Genomic DNA, 16,028 nt, shown 5'->3' on the forward strand with positions numbered 1-16,028 from the left:
GACAAAGGATACAGATGAACATTTAGAGGGAAAAGATGAGTAGAAAAAGGTATAAGGGAAGAGGTGTGGAGTTTCCATGTCCTCTTTTCTATTATCTCACAATGACTAATCCTAAGGAAAACTTGGTTTAAATACATTTTTTCTAAAGCACAGTTCTGTGAACAGATACCTTTAAAAAGTTATTTTTACTACTGTTATTTGTATTGCAGGATCCATCCATGACACAGTGGTACTTTATGTGTAAGACTTGACAGTTGGAAAGAAAATCATACTCTGAGACTGTATTTCATTCTTTATGAAAATATGTAGAAATTAACTATGTGGCTTTGGTTTTTTCTATATTTCACAGAATTTCGTACTGGAAAAACCCAGCTCTCTCATACCCTCTGTGGTAAGGATACATAACAACCACAATAACGATAATAATCATAGCAGTCACTTACTGATTTACTTTGTACTTGGTACTTTATATAATCTCATGTAACCTGAAATTTACAAGGAAACGAAACTGCCCATGGTTACACAAATACCAAAGCCAGTCTTTGAATGTGTGATGTTATATGTGCTACACTCTGAACACCTGAATGGAAACAAGGAGGAAGTGAATGGGTATATGAATATAGTGTTGTTGGTGGGGAGAGGCCCTCACTGTCCATTTTACCCATTCCAGCTTTTCTATATTCTATCGACAAGAATGTCACAAAATCAGTTGAGACCTAGAATCTCTAACTTTACATGAAGTAAAGTTGGCCTTAAGATTTAAAAATAAATTTTTCTAAAACAAAATAAACAAAATACCTCCTTTTGTACAAAGGTGTTACTGTGCATTTCTTTGACCTAAGCAGAAGGAGCATGGGCACGCGCGGTTAAGAAGCAGATTCTGGAATCAAAATACCTAGCTCCAGTCTTGGCTCTACTATTAATAACTGTGTGACCTTGGGCAAGTTGCTTCACCTTTCTAATTTTCCCCATCAGTAAAATAGGAATAATGATAGTGCCAAATTTAGGGTTGTTTTGAAAAATAAATGAAATAATACATGAACCTAATATAAAGAAATTCTTTAGTGTTATTTAATAATACTTATAATGCAAATGCATTTTAAAATTTGACATACATTAATTGAAAGGTTACTTAAATGAGTTATAAAGCATAAATTATATTTGTGATTGTTTCTTATAGGAAGAAAGTAATAAATTCTATTCTTTAGGAGAACTAAAAATTGTGAGATATATTGACATTCTTTGTTGAACTACCATGCTGATGGAATACTTATGGTTTTACCACTGGTTAGTAATATAAAAATATAATATGCTGTTTAGAAACTAAAGGATCATGACTTTTTGCCAGATTGATGAAAGAGTTGCAACCAACATAAATCCTATGTTAATTTATATATTTACTTGTGCAAAGTTTATTCATTTCTATTAATATTATTTCATTTTTTTAATTGCTTCCTAGTGACAGCTCAACTTCCAGGAGCAGGTGGCTATTCAGGAGGAAAGATTATCTTCATTGATACAGAAAATACTTTGTAACCTTTTTATTTAAATAAGTTGCTAGCATAATAGTGTGATGTAGTAATGTTACTACAAAGAAAGTTTAAAATATATCATTTGTATAATCATCCCCTAAACCAGCAATAATGAGAAAAGCCACAGGGAAATCAGTTGTTGGTAAAGTTTTCAAATCACTTTTTATTTAAAAAGTTTCACTTCTCTAGATGTGTTTGGTGTAAAATTCACCAAATGAATACATGAGAGGAACTTATATTTTATTTGTTTTTTTTTAAGATTTTATTTATTTGACAGAGAGAGAGGGAGCACAAGCAGGGGGAACGGCAGGCAGAGGGAGAGGGAGAAGCAGGCTTCCTGCGGAGCAGGGAGCCCGATGTGGGGATCGATCCCAGGACCCTGGGATCATGACCTGAACCGAAGGCAGACGCCCAACCGACTGAGCCACTCAGGTGCCCCTATTTTATTTGTTTTTAATCCTCTTACTTCTCCAAAGATGGTACTTAGTAGTTAGGAAGAAGATTGTTGACTCACTCAAAGTCATGGTTCAAAATAAAGGGAAAGGAAAGAAGAGAACAAAAGCACAGAAAGGAAAAAGGCAGAACCTTACTGGGTCACGGAAAGAATTGTAGTTTAATTGAAATGTAAGATGTTTCAGAATTAAGGCTGGAAAGTTGATTTGGGTCTTAGATATGAAGGGCTTTAAAATCAGATGATGGGTATAAATTGATACTTTTGCAATATTCTAGGCAAGAAATGAGAACTTGAGCTGGGCTGGAGACGGGAGGAATAAAAAGAAAAGAACAAGGGGCGCCTGGCTGGCTTAGTCAGTGGAGCATGTGATTCTTGACCTCAAGGTTGTAGGTTCGAGCCCCATGTTGGGTGTAGAGATTACTTAAAAATAAGAATCTTGGGCGCCTGGGTGGCTCAGTTGGTTAAGCGACTGCCTTCGGCTCAGGTCCTGATCCTGGAGTCCCGGGATCGAGTCTCACATCGGGCTCTCTGCTCAGCAGGGAGTCTGCTTCTCCCTCTGACCCTCCCCCCTCTCATGCTATCTCTATGTCATTCTCTCTCTCAAATAAATAAATAAAATCTTAAAAAAAAAAATCTTAAAAAGAAAAAGGGGACAAGAAATATTGGGGAGGAAAATTGATAGGACTTGATGACTATATTTGGTAGACAAAGGAAAGAGAAGTTTGAGAAACTACTGTCAGGTTTTTTGTCTTATAATGGGAGAATAATGACTCTAAAGACAGAATTGGGAAGATCATGTTTCAGACAAAAGGTGTGTTTCATTTCAGTGTGTTAAATATGAACAGGAGGACATCCACATGGCAGTTGGAAACATTGGACTCTGTCTGAGAAGGGGTAGGGCCAGAGATATAGATGGAATAAACAGAAGGGCAAGAGAACTTAGAAGAGAGGAGAACTGAGAACATAACTTCCCAGTGTGCCTAAGTTTAGGAAGTGGGACTAAAAAAGAGGATGCCATAGAGACAGAGGAAGTAGGAGAAAAATCTGGTTGTAGAAGCTGAGCAAAAGGAAAGTTTCAAGAAGAAAAGTGTAGTCAGCACTGTTCCACGAAGAGAGAAAGAAGGCACAAATTGAAAAAGATCACTGAGGTTTGAAATTAGGAATCCAAGAGCATTTGCAGTAAAGGAAGATGATGGAAGCTTGTTGCAAATAAACAGTAAAGAATGGAGCCAGTGTGTTATTAACCAACAAATAGAAGAAGAAATACAGTAGTTTGAGGTATCAGGTTCAGAGGAAATTGTTTTTTGTTTTGTTTTGTTTTGAGATTTTTTTTTATTCTTATGTTAATCCCCATACATTACATCATTAGTTTTAGATGAAGTGTTCCATGATTCATTGTTTGTGCATAACACCCAGTGCTCCCTGCAGAATGTGCCCTCCTCAATACCCACCACCAGGCTAACCCATCCTCCCACCCCAGAGGAAATTGTTTTTAACAATACAAAAGACTTGCGCAAGTTTGTAAGGCCAGTCACAATGAAGCCCCAGCCTAGCTCTCCAAGCTCCTTCCTCACTATTACCACTGTTAGAGGCAAAGGGATCCAATCTGTTCTAGTCCAGTATTATTGTCTCTAAAACATGAAAACATTGTACATCAGCAATTAGTTAGATTTAACTATAAAGGTATTCATTATAATTGGTCATTATGATTTCTTGCATCCCTAATTTTATTTCCTATATCTTTGTTTTATCGGAGTACCTACTCAAGTCATTCTTTCAGAAAAGTAATCTGGGTGGTAAGCTTTGAGCCCTAGCATGTCTGAAAATGCCTTTATTTTGCTCTCGCTCTTAAATGTGAATCTGGCCAGTCAGAGAAGTTTGCATGGTGTATTTCTATTCTTCTTGGGTATATGATCCGTCTATCCCTACTATCTATCCCTATCCTTCTGAATCATACAAATCCTTTAAGGCTCTCCTTTGAAGGCCTGCCTTTTCTAATCTTCTCCAATTACCCAACGTAAAAAACCTTGTCCTTCTTAATCTGTTATAGAATTTACTACCTAAAATACTGTCTTAGAAGGAAAAAAAAAACAAAAACAGAGAGCCATGTGCAGAAGACTTTATTTGGAAATAGCAGTCATAAGAAGACTCTGAAGGAGACTCCAAACTTGGGGAAGGAGGGTGGAATGCCATGTAGGGCTGTAGCAAGAGGAGCGCAGCTGGAGTTCAGCTCATTTCAGAAATAGTTGATTAAGAATGGTTCTTGAAAAGGGAGGATTGGTTCTTGCAGATGAGCAGCCACTGTTTGGGCAATTTGGATTTTATCAAGAATGGTAGAGAGGAGCAGTTAGGAGCCAAGTCTTATGCAAGAAGGAGGAGGGAGGACAGCCGGGGGGGGGGGGATGACAAGGACGTTCAAGAGCCCCAGTGGAATGTTCTCATTCCTTTAGTTTCTTTCTTTTTTAAAAATATTTTATTTATTTAGAGAAAGAGAGCATGAGCAGGGGGAGGGGCAGAGGGAGAGGGAGAAAAAATCTCCAGCAGACTCCTCACTGAGTGCAGAGCCCATTGTGGGGCTTGATCCCAGGACCCTGAGATCATGACCTGAGCTGAAACCAAAAGTTTGCTGCTTAACTGACTGTGCCACCCAGGCACCCCTCCTTTAGTTTCTCTTACATGTACACTGCTCTCTCTTGATATTTTCCTTTTTATATGTTTATAGTTTGCCTTCTTAATTATGTTTTACATTTACCTGTAATGTGGATTGTTTTATGACTCCTTGTGTCTTCCACAAAGCATTGGTAGTTGGTTAAAATGGTAATCAATTCCATATAGTAATCAGTTAACAAATATTTATAAATTGATTTGAACTTCCCTTCAGCAGAAGCCCAACTTTTACACTTTCAGTCACATAGTAACCAGGTTCTGTAAAAAGTGAAATACTGAAAAGCATTTTTACTGTGTCTTCCAATTCTTTGCCATCTTTGACCTGTTCACCAAAAACATCTACTGGGTATACTCAGTAGCAATGGAAGATTTTAGTGGTTGTCACTGAAGCTCTGAAGGAAAGAACACATGTAGTGCATTAGGATATAGACGGCTGGGGAATTGTAAAGACAATCCACTTCTACACATACGGAGCTAGTTGTAAACATCACAAATAAAATTGTAATTTGTCCTCATTTTACAGTTATAGTATGATCAGTACTATATAAACACTGTAAACAAAGTGAAATGAGAACACAGACATGGATTTTATTTTAGCTCACCTCACTTCAGAGAATACTGTAGGCATATTTGGGAATCACCAAAGACCTAAAAAAAATGTTGATTACTCCTTTATAGTTTAGATAGGATGTAAGTGATTATTAGCATCTTCAAAAATACCTTTGCAGGTACTCTGAATTTGCCTCCCTATGAATTTACTAATTTCAGAAAGCTAACACAAGTTCTTTAGAAGAAGGGAGATTTTAAACCCTAAACAAACCGAAAACAGTAGGTTGATAATTTCCTTCTGACCCTTGAGATTCCTTTTTTTTTTTTAAGATTTTATTTTTAAGTAATCTCTATACCCAACGTAGGGCTCGAACTCACAACCTTAAGATCAAGGGGCGCCTGGGTGGCTCAGTCGTTAAGCGTCTGCCTTCGGCTCGGGTCATGATCCCAGGGTCCTGGGATTGAGCCCCGAGTCGGGCTCCCTGCTCTGCGGGAAGCCTGCTTCTGCCTCTCCCGCTCCCCCTGCTTATGTTCCCTCTCGCTGTGTCTCTCTCTGTCAAATAAATAAATAAAAAAATCTTTAAAAAAAAATGCGTTAAAAAAAAAGTCACACACTCAAATGGCTGAGCCAGGCACCCCGTGATCCTTGAAATTACTTATTGCTCCTTTGGTTTATGTAGTCAAATTTATCATTTGTTGGCAACTCATGGTTAACAGTATATTAAGTTACTTCATATTGAACAAGCGAGGAATTTAAAGAGAGTGAATTAGTTCACTTTGAAGTGACTTGAATTATAATTCAGTGATACTATCTTCCTAGAATAGATCTATTTTTTACAGAACTGAGATCAAAAGAGAGTCACAAATCTTATTTTTTAGTTTTTCTCTTGTAACTGATTTGCTACATAATCCTGAGTCATTTGCCTAATCTCTGTTTGTCAGTGTCCTCATTTGTAAAATGTAATGTAGGCCATAACAACTAGCTTCCAAAGTTATTGTAAGGATTAGAGTATTTAGTATTTAAATTCATCACTGCCTCGTCATTTCTATCACTGTCATCACTAACTAAGTTATTTATTAATTTGGGCACTTACGAAAAAGAAAAATCTGATACAGATTTTAAGTGATTATTAGCATCCTCCAGAATACCTTTGCAGGTACGATGTTTGCCTCTCTGTTAGTTTACTTACTTAAGGTATTATTTTTTGTAGTTGTTCTAAACTTTTTTTGGAATTGATTTATTGGATCCTTAATCTTGGCATACTCCAGCCGTCCAGATCGCCTTCGGGACATTGCTGACCGCTTCAACGTAGACCATGATGCAGTACTGGACAATGTCCTTTATGCACGTGCATATACTAGTAAGAGCCCCATGTAATTGGATGCTTGGGCTGTTTTAAGGTTGGCAGCACTGATTTGCTATTTGAGTGATACTTACAACATTTTGATGCTGTTCTGTTCTCTTTTCATTTTGCTTTCCTCCAAATTTATTTAGTCAGTCCACAAATTTTATCATCTGGCAAGCCCTGAGATACTAAAATGCCCTCAAATGATTTCTTGTTCTTGTCTTTGAAATGGAGAGTAACATTCTTTTTGGATAATGTAGCATTTGGCATGCATGCTAAGGCAGAATGTGAGATCATATTTAATAAAGCCATGAACAATTAAGAAAATCCTTTTATGACTCCCTTTTCCTTAACTCCAAGAACATAAATGATCTTAGCCTCTGCTTCTTCTAGCTGTTATAACATTTTCTCACTGCATTTCCCACCAGGTGAACATCAGATGGAGCTACTTGATTATGTAGCAGCAAAGTTCCATGAAGAAGCTGGCATCTTCAAGCTATTGGTACAAGCTTTTAAATACCACTCCCTCACAGAGATGTTTAGCGTATTATTTTTCTTCTATTGATTCCAATCCAAATTAACTTCTTCTTTCCATTTCCATATTTCTTTTTACATTAATCCTGTGCAGATCATTGATTCAATAATGGCACTTTTTCGAGTGGATTTCAGCGGCCGTGGGGAGTTGGCTGAACGGCAGCAAAAATTGGCCCAGATGTTGTCACGACTCCAAAAAATCTCAGAAGGTAGATTTTTAAAATAAGTGGTGCTATCGGAATAGCATCTGTGACTGTTGAGTAGGCTTTGCAGAGAAGCTCAGAATAATGTCAGGAGGCAATACATGTTTAAAAATAAAATTACTGGGACGCCTGGGTGGCTCAGTCGGTTAAGCGTCTGCCTTCAGGTCAGGTCATGATCCCAGGGTCCTGGGATCGAGCCCCGCGTCGGGCTCCCCGCTCTGCGGGGAGCCTGCTTCTCCCTCTGCCTCTGCCTCTCTCTCTCTCTATCTCTCATGAATAAATAAATAAAATCTTTAAAAAAAAGATAAAAAATTAAAAAAAATAAAATAAAAATAAAATTACCTTCATGGGAATGCAATTCTTTTTTTTTTTAACCAAAATACTAATTCTAATACAATAAGTACCTAAATAGTAATAATAATAACTTTAAATAAATTAATTTATGTTATCAATGAAAAAATAGGAATGTAATATTGTTTATAAAATCAATTCATAGCACAGTATTCCTAAACTCTGAAATCGAAGCAATGAACTTTTTATACTGCTATTCCCTTAGTTTCTTAATTTTATTTCTTGATGCAGAATATAACGTGGCTGTGTTTGTGACCAATCAAATGACTGCTGATCCAGGAGCAACTATGACGTAAGCTCCAATATTCTGCTTTTGTATTTCACAAAGGTTAATATCAAAAGGGTTAGAGTGAAGAATAGAAAATAATTCCAAAATGATCAGTCCCAATGTGGGCACAAATATATCACAAATCACTCTATTGCACAGTGAATATTACTTCATAATTGCAAATATCACTTGTTATCCAGAGTCTCTTTTTCTCTAGTTCTTTATAGAATAAAGCAATAGTTTAACCATTTTTAGAGATACTTTGGGCTCCTCTTTTGTCTAGGGCTAAAAAGATATTGGAGGGCAAAAAGAAAAAGATAGAAATTTATATTCCATATACATGAATGGCTTCTAGTCAGTATGATAAACTACCAGCCTAAAAACAAAAAAAGGAGGATCTCTGCAGGATATACAAGAGATACATTTATAAGAGGTCCTATGAGAGAAGTCTCCTGTTAGAAGAAACAGAATTTCAGTTCACACTTAGGCATGTTCAGAATCTGTTGAGGTGTTTGTGCACATCACATACTTATTGATGGCTCTGCTTGACAGATGGCAGTGAACAGAAAGGCAAGGAGAGCTAAATAAAGTAGGATGATGAAAACAGAAAATTCAAAGAAAGATTAGTTGCCACCATCAAACATTTTGAGCATTATATATCTGAATAAGCAATCAAAATAACCCTGAATTCATGATGTCAATCTTTCCAACAAGTTTTTATTTAGAAAATTGTTTAACCAGAGAAAAGTTGCAAGATTAGTACAACGAATATACATATATCATTCAGCTAGGTTCTTCTATTGTAAACATTTGCCACATTTTTTCTCTCTCGTGTTTTGTGTGTCCGTGTGTGTGCATGTGTGTAAACTCTCTTTCTCCGTACGTGCACACACATACTCAAATAAATATGTGTGTATTTTTTGTGAACCATTTGAGAGGTTTTCCACCGGAACCATTGAGGATTATTTACAGACATTATAACACTTCCCCTCTTAATAATTGAGCATATTTCTTGTAAGAACAAGAACATTAGGGGCACCTGGGTGGCTCAGTCGTTAAGCGTCTGCCTTCGGCTCAGGTCATGATCCCAGGATCCTGGGATCGAGCCCCGAGTCGGGCTCCCTGCTCAGCGGGAAGCCTGCTTCTCCCTCTCCCACTCCTCTTGCTTGTGTTCCCTCTCTTGCTATGTCTCTCTCTCTGTGTCAAATAAATAAAATCTTAAAAAAAAAAAAAGGAACAAGAACATTCTCCTACACAACCACAGTATAACTATCACTGTCAAGAAATTTAACACTGGCACACTAGTGTTACCTAATATACATTTATATTCCAGCACCTCCAATTGTCTCAAAAATGTCTGTTATAGTTGCCGGGGTTTTTTAATTTTGTTTTTGATTCAGGACTAATTGAGTATCAAACACTGCATGGAGTTGGTTGTCTTGTCTCTTTAGTCTCCTTTAATCAGAACGGCTCTTCAGTGTTTGTTAAGCTTTTATGACACTAACAGTTTTGAAGAGCACAGGCCAGCGGTTTTTCAGAATGTCCCTCAATTTGGAGGGTATTTTTCCTCATGATTTAAAATGTTAAACACTTTTGGCAGGAAAATTACGTAAGCAATATTATGGCCTTCTCCATAGATCATATCAGGAGGCATACGATGGCGGTTTGTCCCATTATTAGTGATGTGAAGTTTGATCATGTGATTAAGATGGTGTTCACAAGATTTCCCCATTGTAAAAGACCTTTTCACCTTTATAAGGAATAAGTAATTTGTGGGGTATGTAAGAGTAATCTGAGACACCTGGAAATACCATGTTCTGCAATAAGCTCGCACCAATTGGTTTTAGCACCCATTGAAGGTTCTTGCTTAAATCAATTATTACTCTAATGATTGCAATATAGTTTTATTTAAAACCAAGGCAATACATCATTTAGTAGCAGATAAACGGGTCATTGACATATGTGTTTGAAGATATTTGATATGCCAATGTAAATTTTGTAAATTGTACTGAAACGAACATGTCTCTCTTTAGGCGTTTTCTTTGTGGTTTTTTTTTTTGGGGGGGGGTTTTATTTTTAAGTAATCTCTACACCCAGTGTGGGGCTCGAACCCACAACCCTGAGATCAAGCGTTGCACACTCCACTGAACAAGCTAGCCAGGCACCCCTATTTTTTTATTTTTTAAAAGATTTTATTTTTAAGTAACCTCTTTACCCAGTGTGGGGCTCAAACCCACAACCCTGAGATCAAGAATCATATGCTCCACTGACCAAACAAGCCAGGCGCCCCACTTCAGGCATTTTCTACACTAACCCTAAGAGTATTGCTGAATCTTCTGCAATATGTATATCTCACTTTTCAATACCCTTTTATGAGTACTTTCTACTTAATCACAGGAGATTCCAATGTGAAAAATATTAATTACATGAATGGTATTAAGCAAGTTAAAAAGACTGAGGGGGGAAATCAATCATTTATTCATCCAATAAATACTTTTTGAAAATCTATGTATCAAGATTCTGGGAATTCACTAGTGCACAAAAGAGACTATGTGCCTTGCCTACATAAAGAAGAAAATAAATGATGTCCGTTTAATTCAGAATTGTGAAGACTTGGTAGGTCAGGCATTGTCTGTAGTCCTTGAGTAGTTAAGGCAATCTTCTCCGTTTTATAGGGTGTCTTTCATGCACAGGACATAAAGTACTTCACAAAGAGAATAATTTTAAACTGAAGAGAAATGGAAGATTTTCAGGGCTCACTTTAAAAAGAGAAAATGAGTCATTGGCTCAGAGGGAGGAAGTGGGTTGCATTCAAATAAAACAGTGCAAGTTAAAGAGCAATGTTCTTTCTTCAGGTATGGGGAGGGAACACTGCAGAGGCCAAAACTGTCTATCTGGGGTTAGAAGGCAAAGGAAATCTGTGGAAATTAGGTCAGATAGGGGTTCTTTTTCTTATATTTGTAGAAAATTTCAAAAAGAGTAAAACCATTTTGAATTGACTCCAATAAAACAACGTAAGGAGACATAGAGAGATGATGGAAAGAAACAATTGTAGGAGCTGGAGAGGGGAGATTTATAGTGAAGTGAGCTGAGAGCCAGACAAGATAGCAAAGGCTAGGACTTTTGTTGGGTGACTCTGCTTTGAAACTTCATCTCCTCCACCAAGCCAAATTGTGAGGAATCAAGGTTCACTATAATTATAATTAGTATATTCTAAAGTATATTAAATTATAACAATATAAATTAAATGTATGTCTTTATATAAAGCACATAGATTGCCACAACTAAATGAAAAAGAAATAAAAAACAGTATAGTTTTAAACTAAAGAATCTCAAATACTATTAGAAAACCTCCCATAAAGCGAATCTTTGTTTCTCAGTGTTAAAGAACTCCAAGCTGCAGCTTGCCTGGGACCTGTCAGAGAAATATCACTATAATTGGTATGAGTCCCCGAGTATGCTGACAATAATTGAGGCTTATATCCCATGCATTATACTTGATGGCACATCGTATTAAAAAGGAACAAAATTATAGAGGCGAGGAGTGCTGTATGATACAGCAGAGCATTAGCTCCTAGACGAGGCTCACAGATACAGATTTTAGAACTAAAATGATGCAGTTGATGAAGGCCTGGAGATAAAAAGTGAAAAGTATCAGCCTGCGAAGCTCCACACCAGGGCAGATAATATGAGTGACAAATAAGACCATGATGTAGCCACCTACTTTGTGTATTTGTTTAGCTAAAACAAAAAGTTATCTTAGAGCATTTGCAGTCTTGTAAATGTGCAGTCAGTTTGTTCTCTAAGGGTGTCACCCACTGATCCAACATCATTTGCGTAAGTTAAGAAGCAGTATGGTTAAAGAAAAAACATTAAGCCAAGTTCACCAGCGTGGTGACCTTGAGTAAGTCATTTAAACTGTTTGAACTTCAGGGGCACCTGGCTGGCTCAGTCAGAAGAGCATGTGACTCTCACGGGGCGCCTGGGTGGCTCAGTTGGTTAAATGACTGTCTTCGGCTCAGGTCATGATCCTGGAGTCCCGGGATCGAGTCCCGCATCGGGCTCCCTGCTCAGCAGGGAGTCTGCTTCTCCCTCTGACCCTCCCCCCTCTCATGCTTTCTCTTTCTATCTCATTATCTCTCTCAAATAAATAAATAAAATCTTTAAAAAAAAAAAAAGAAGAGCATGTAACTCTTGATCTTGGGGTTGTGAGTTTGAGCCCCACTTAAATAAAAGAAAAACTTTAAAATAAGTAGGGAAAAATAAACTATATGAACTCCATTAAGAGATTAAGAGGTCTTTTATTTATTGATTGCTTACCATGTGCCAGGTGCTTTTATGCTTTATCTGTATAATTCTCTCATCACCCCAACTCAGCCTCCTTGGGCCTTCCTGTTCTTCCTATGAAGCCGGTCTCAGAATGTTGCTACATTCTATGCCCCTCCCCCAAGCCCCAGAATTTTTCTGCATATTTTATGAGAAAATGGCAGGGTGGGGAGATTACTTAACAAAACTTCTTAAACATACCCCTTATTATTCTTTTACTTTTTTTTTTTAAGTAGGCTCCATGCCCAGTGTGGAGCCCGATACAGGGCTTGAACTCTCAGGGCTTGAACTCATGACCCTGAGATCAAGACCTCTGAGCTAAGATCAAGAGTCAGACACTTAACTGACTGAGCCACCCAAGTGTCCCTAAACATAGCCCTTTTCAAAAACCATCTCTTCTTGGGGTGCCTGGCTGGCTCAGTTAATGGAGCATGCAACTCTTGGTCTCAGAGTTATAAGTTCAAGCCCTACATTAGGTGTAGAGATTACTTAAAAATAAAATATTAAAAAAAAAGTCTCTTCTTTCCCCCAAATTTTCTCTTTTTGCAGTACTCTTCTTTCCTTATCTTCCCCTGATCTCAAAGAATCTTCCTCATTTTTGGGCATGTTCACTCAGCCTTTCTCTCCTTAATAGACCCGTTCTCAAAAATTCCATCCAAAAGCTTACCCTGCAGCAGGTCCAAAGTACCAGGAGTTCCAGCTGTCCCTCAGGGACAGTACCAATTTTTGTGCAGGCCCCTGAAAGTCCCCACTCCAACCAGTAGTTGAAGTAGACACTATTATTATTCCTAATTTGAAAAGGACGAAACAGAGGCTCAGAGTATCTACTTCCTCAATCATCCAGTTTATTTATTTATTTATTTATTTAGATTTTATTTATTTATTTGACAGTGACACAGTGAGAGAGGGAAAACAAGCAGGGGGAATGGGAGAGGGAGAAGCAGGCTTCCTGCCGAGCAGGGAGCCCGATGCGGGGCTCGATCCCAGGACCCTGGGATCACGACCTGAGCTGAAGGCAGACGCTTAACGACTGAGCCACCCAGGCGCCCCTCAATCATCCAGTTTAAAAATGGGAGCCTGGGGGTGCCTGGGTGGCTCAGTTGGTTAGGCATCTGCCTTCCGCTTTGGCATCCGGCTCCTTGCTCCTGGGGGGGCGCGGGGGGGGCTGCTTCTTCCTCTGTCTGCCACTCCCCTTGCTTGTGCTCTCTCTCTCTCTTTCTGTCAAATAAGTAGATAGATAAAATCTTTGAAAAAAAATAAATAAAAAATGAAGGGGTTCCCTCTGGCCAAGTCTGGGACATTTAACTAACTAACTAACTAAATAAATAAATAAAAACGGGAGCCAGGATTTGAACCCAGGTATCTTTGATTTCAGAGTTAATGCTCTTTTAACATCACTGTGCTACCCTCCCTATCCCACTCCTAGGAAAAGATCACCTGCCCTACCATCACCATAATTTTGTACTTCATGACCCCAGCATGCTGGTTTGAAGTTGGGAGGTCAGGCTGCTCTGGGTCTTACCCTCAACGATGTAATACACTATGTCCTGTTCAGTCAGATAGGGATAAATGACACAGTCTCTCTTGGCCCCTCTTTATTCCTAATATCCACGCCTCTCTCTTCCTCCTACCCATCATACTCTCCCATCCCCTGAGAAAAGGAGGAAAGAAGAGAAGAAAATATGAAAGAAGGGTAAATAAGAATAGGCTGAAGGGGGCGCCTGGGTAGCTCAGTTGGTTAAGCGACTGCCTTCGGCTCAGGTCACGATCCTGGAGTCCCTGGATGGAGTCCCTCATCAGGCTCCCTGCTCAGCAGGGAGTCTGCTTCTCCCTCTGACCCTAACCCCTCTCATGTGCTCTCTCTCATTCTCTCTCTCTCATATAAATAAATAAAAATCTTAAAAAAAAAAAAAGAATAGGCTGAAGGAGGAATGTGGGTGGTTTTCTGAAGCTGTTTTACTAGGTCAGAAATAGAAGTAAATTAAAGCCCTCTAAAAGGATGCGGAATGCTACATCTTCTCGTATTTTACCTCAAGCCTTGGTTATAATTGCTAGAATACTCGAGGTTCAAAGAAACTTTAAGAAAATTTCTTGGTCTACATGTCACTGAAAGAGTGGCTGTTTTAACTGAATCGTTTAATTAAATAACCGTAGCTACCATTTATTGAGTATCTCTTATGTGCCAAGATTAGTGTTAAGGTAGAGCTAATGTACATAAATGACCTGGCACAGCTCCTGGCATGTAGTAGGCTCTCAATGAGTTATATTAACTATATCTTGAGTCCTTATGACAGCCCTAAGAGGTGAGATCTTTTTGTTCCCATGTTATAGATAAAGAAACCGAGGTTCATAAAGGTAAGTAACTAGCCCAAGGTAACATTGATCATACATGTTTGAGTCAGGATTGGAAAAGCAGATAATTATGGTCACTGGGCTAATGCCTTACTTAAACTATTTCATTTTATTCTTACAAATACCCTACCAGTTAGGGACCGTTATTACTCCCCATTTAAAATAAAGAAACAGGGCGCCTGGGTGGCTCAGATGGTTAAGCGTCTGCCTTCGGCTCAGGTCATGATCTCAGGGTCCTGGGATCGAGTCCCGCATCAGGCTTCCTGCTCCTTGGGAGCCTGCTTCTCCCTCTGCCTCTCTCTCTCTGTCTCTGTCTCTCATGAATAAATAAATAAAATCTTTTAAAAAAATAAATAAATAAAAAATAAAGAAACAGACACTTACAATGCTTAAGCAATTTTCCTGAGGTCACATGGCTGGCTGGTAAGCCAAAACTTGAACCCGGTCTAACTCCAAAGCTCATACACCACACAGTACATCAAGGCCATCTATGCCTGGAGAGAGGTTGGCAAGCTGTTGAGAAACTTTGCAGGATGTATCCATTACCCTGGTGAATTGACCAGAGTTCAGGACTCTCAGCCTTATAGGCAGAGATTTGATTTGGTCACCTGCTGAGAGCCAATCCATTTCTTAGGGGAAGAGTCACATGAATCAAGCTCAAGAGACTCAACGAAAGAGCAGAGGGCCAGTTTACTGACAATGAAAAATGTAACTACATTTGAGTTTCTTGACCAGTGCATTCTCTACCTGTAGGCAGACCTTTATAGGAATTCAAGTTTTAATCTAAAGTTATTCACTAAATATGGAATCGAAGCAAAAGGAAATACTTGGATGAGTTAAGAGCATCTGCCATGGAGTAAGGACTCAATAAATCCTAGGTGTTATTATTACTAATGCCCACCTGCATCAGAGGAGAGAGAAATCATGAATCCCCTAAACTTACATGAAAAGTTCATGTATATACATATGTGCATTTTTCTGGGGGAGGGTCTGTATCTTTTATTAAATTGTCAAAGTGTTAGTGACCTATAAGAAAGGTTAAGAGCCATAAATTCTACACAGAATCATGAATACCTTGATGGAACAAGTAAAATTTGAATTGGCTTGATATTCTCCCAGAGCTAAGGTTGTTATAGAATGTGGTAATCAATTTTGATTAAGTATAACCTCTTTATGAGTCACTTTTGAGGACATTTTTCTCCCAATAATATATTTCCTATATTTTTTTTAGTACTTTTGCACATTCTATAATGTATTTCCCCATTTAGTTCATTCAAAATCATCTCCCTTTGGAGATAACTTTTTTTGAGATAACATTCTTAACATCCAGGCTCTTCACCTAGAGTAATCAGTAACAAGCAGTAGCACCTATTTTCTTTTGTGCACAAGGTACCACACTGGTCACAGCAAACAATAATTTGCTAAAAAAAATCATGGCTATACATC

General features: G+C 38.3%; 1 protein-coding gene across 1 annotated transcript in view; it reads left to right on the forward strand.

Annotated features, from left to right (window-relative positions):
• DMC1 (DNA meiotic recombinase 1) overlaps positions 1–16,028 on the forward strand; it is a 45,276-nt gene that overhangs the window by 18,058 nt on the left and 11,190 nt on the right. Inside the window, exons 7-12 of the mRNA XM_034987507.1 lie at positions 350–391; positions 1,460–1,532; positions 6,472–6,563; positions 6,977–7,050; positions 7,177–7,291; positions 7,868–7,928. Coding sequence (XP_034843398.1) covers positions 350–391; positions 1,460–1,532; positions 6,472–6,563; positions 6,977–7,050; positions 7,177–7,291; positions 7,868–7,928 — 457 coding nt within the window. The remainder of the gene's footprint in view (positions 1–349; positions 392–1,459; positions 1,533–6,471; positions 6,564–6,976; positions 7,051–7,176; positions 7,292–7,867; positions 7,929–16,028) is intronic.

The sequence above is a fragment of the Mirounga leonina genome, unplaced genomic scaffold, assembly GCF_011800145.1.
Source record: "Mirounga leonina isolate KUSES-001 unplaced genomic scaffold, KU_Mleo_1.0 Mir_418, whole genome shotgun sequence".
NCBI lineage: Eukaryota > Metazoa > Chordata > Mammalia > Carnivora > Phocidae > Mirounga > Mirounga leonina.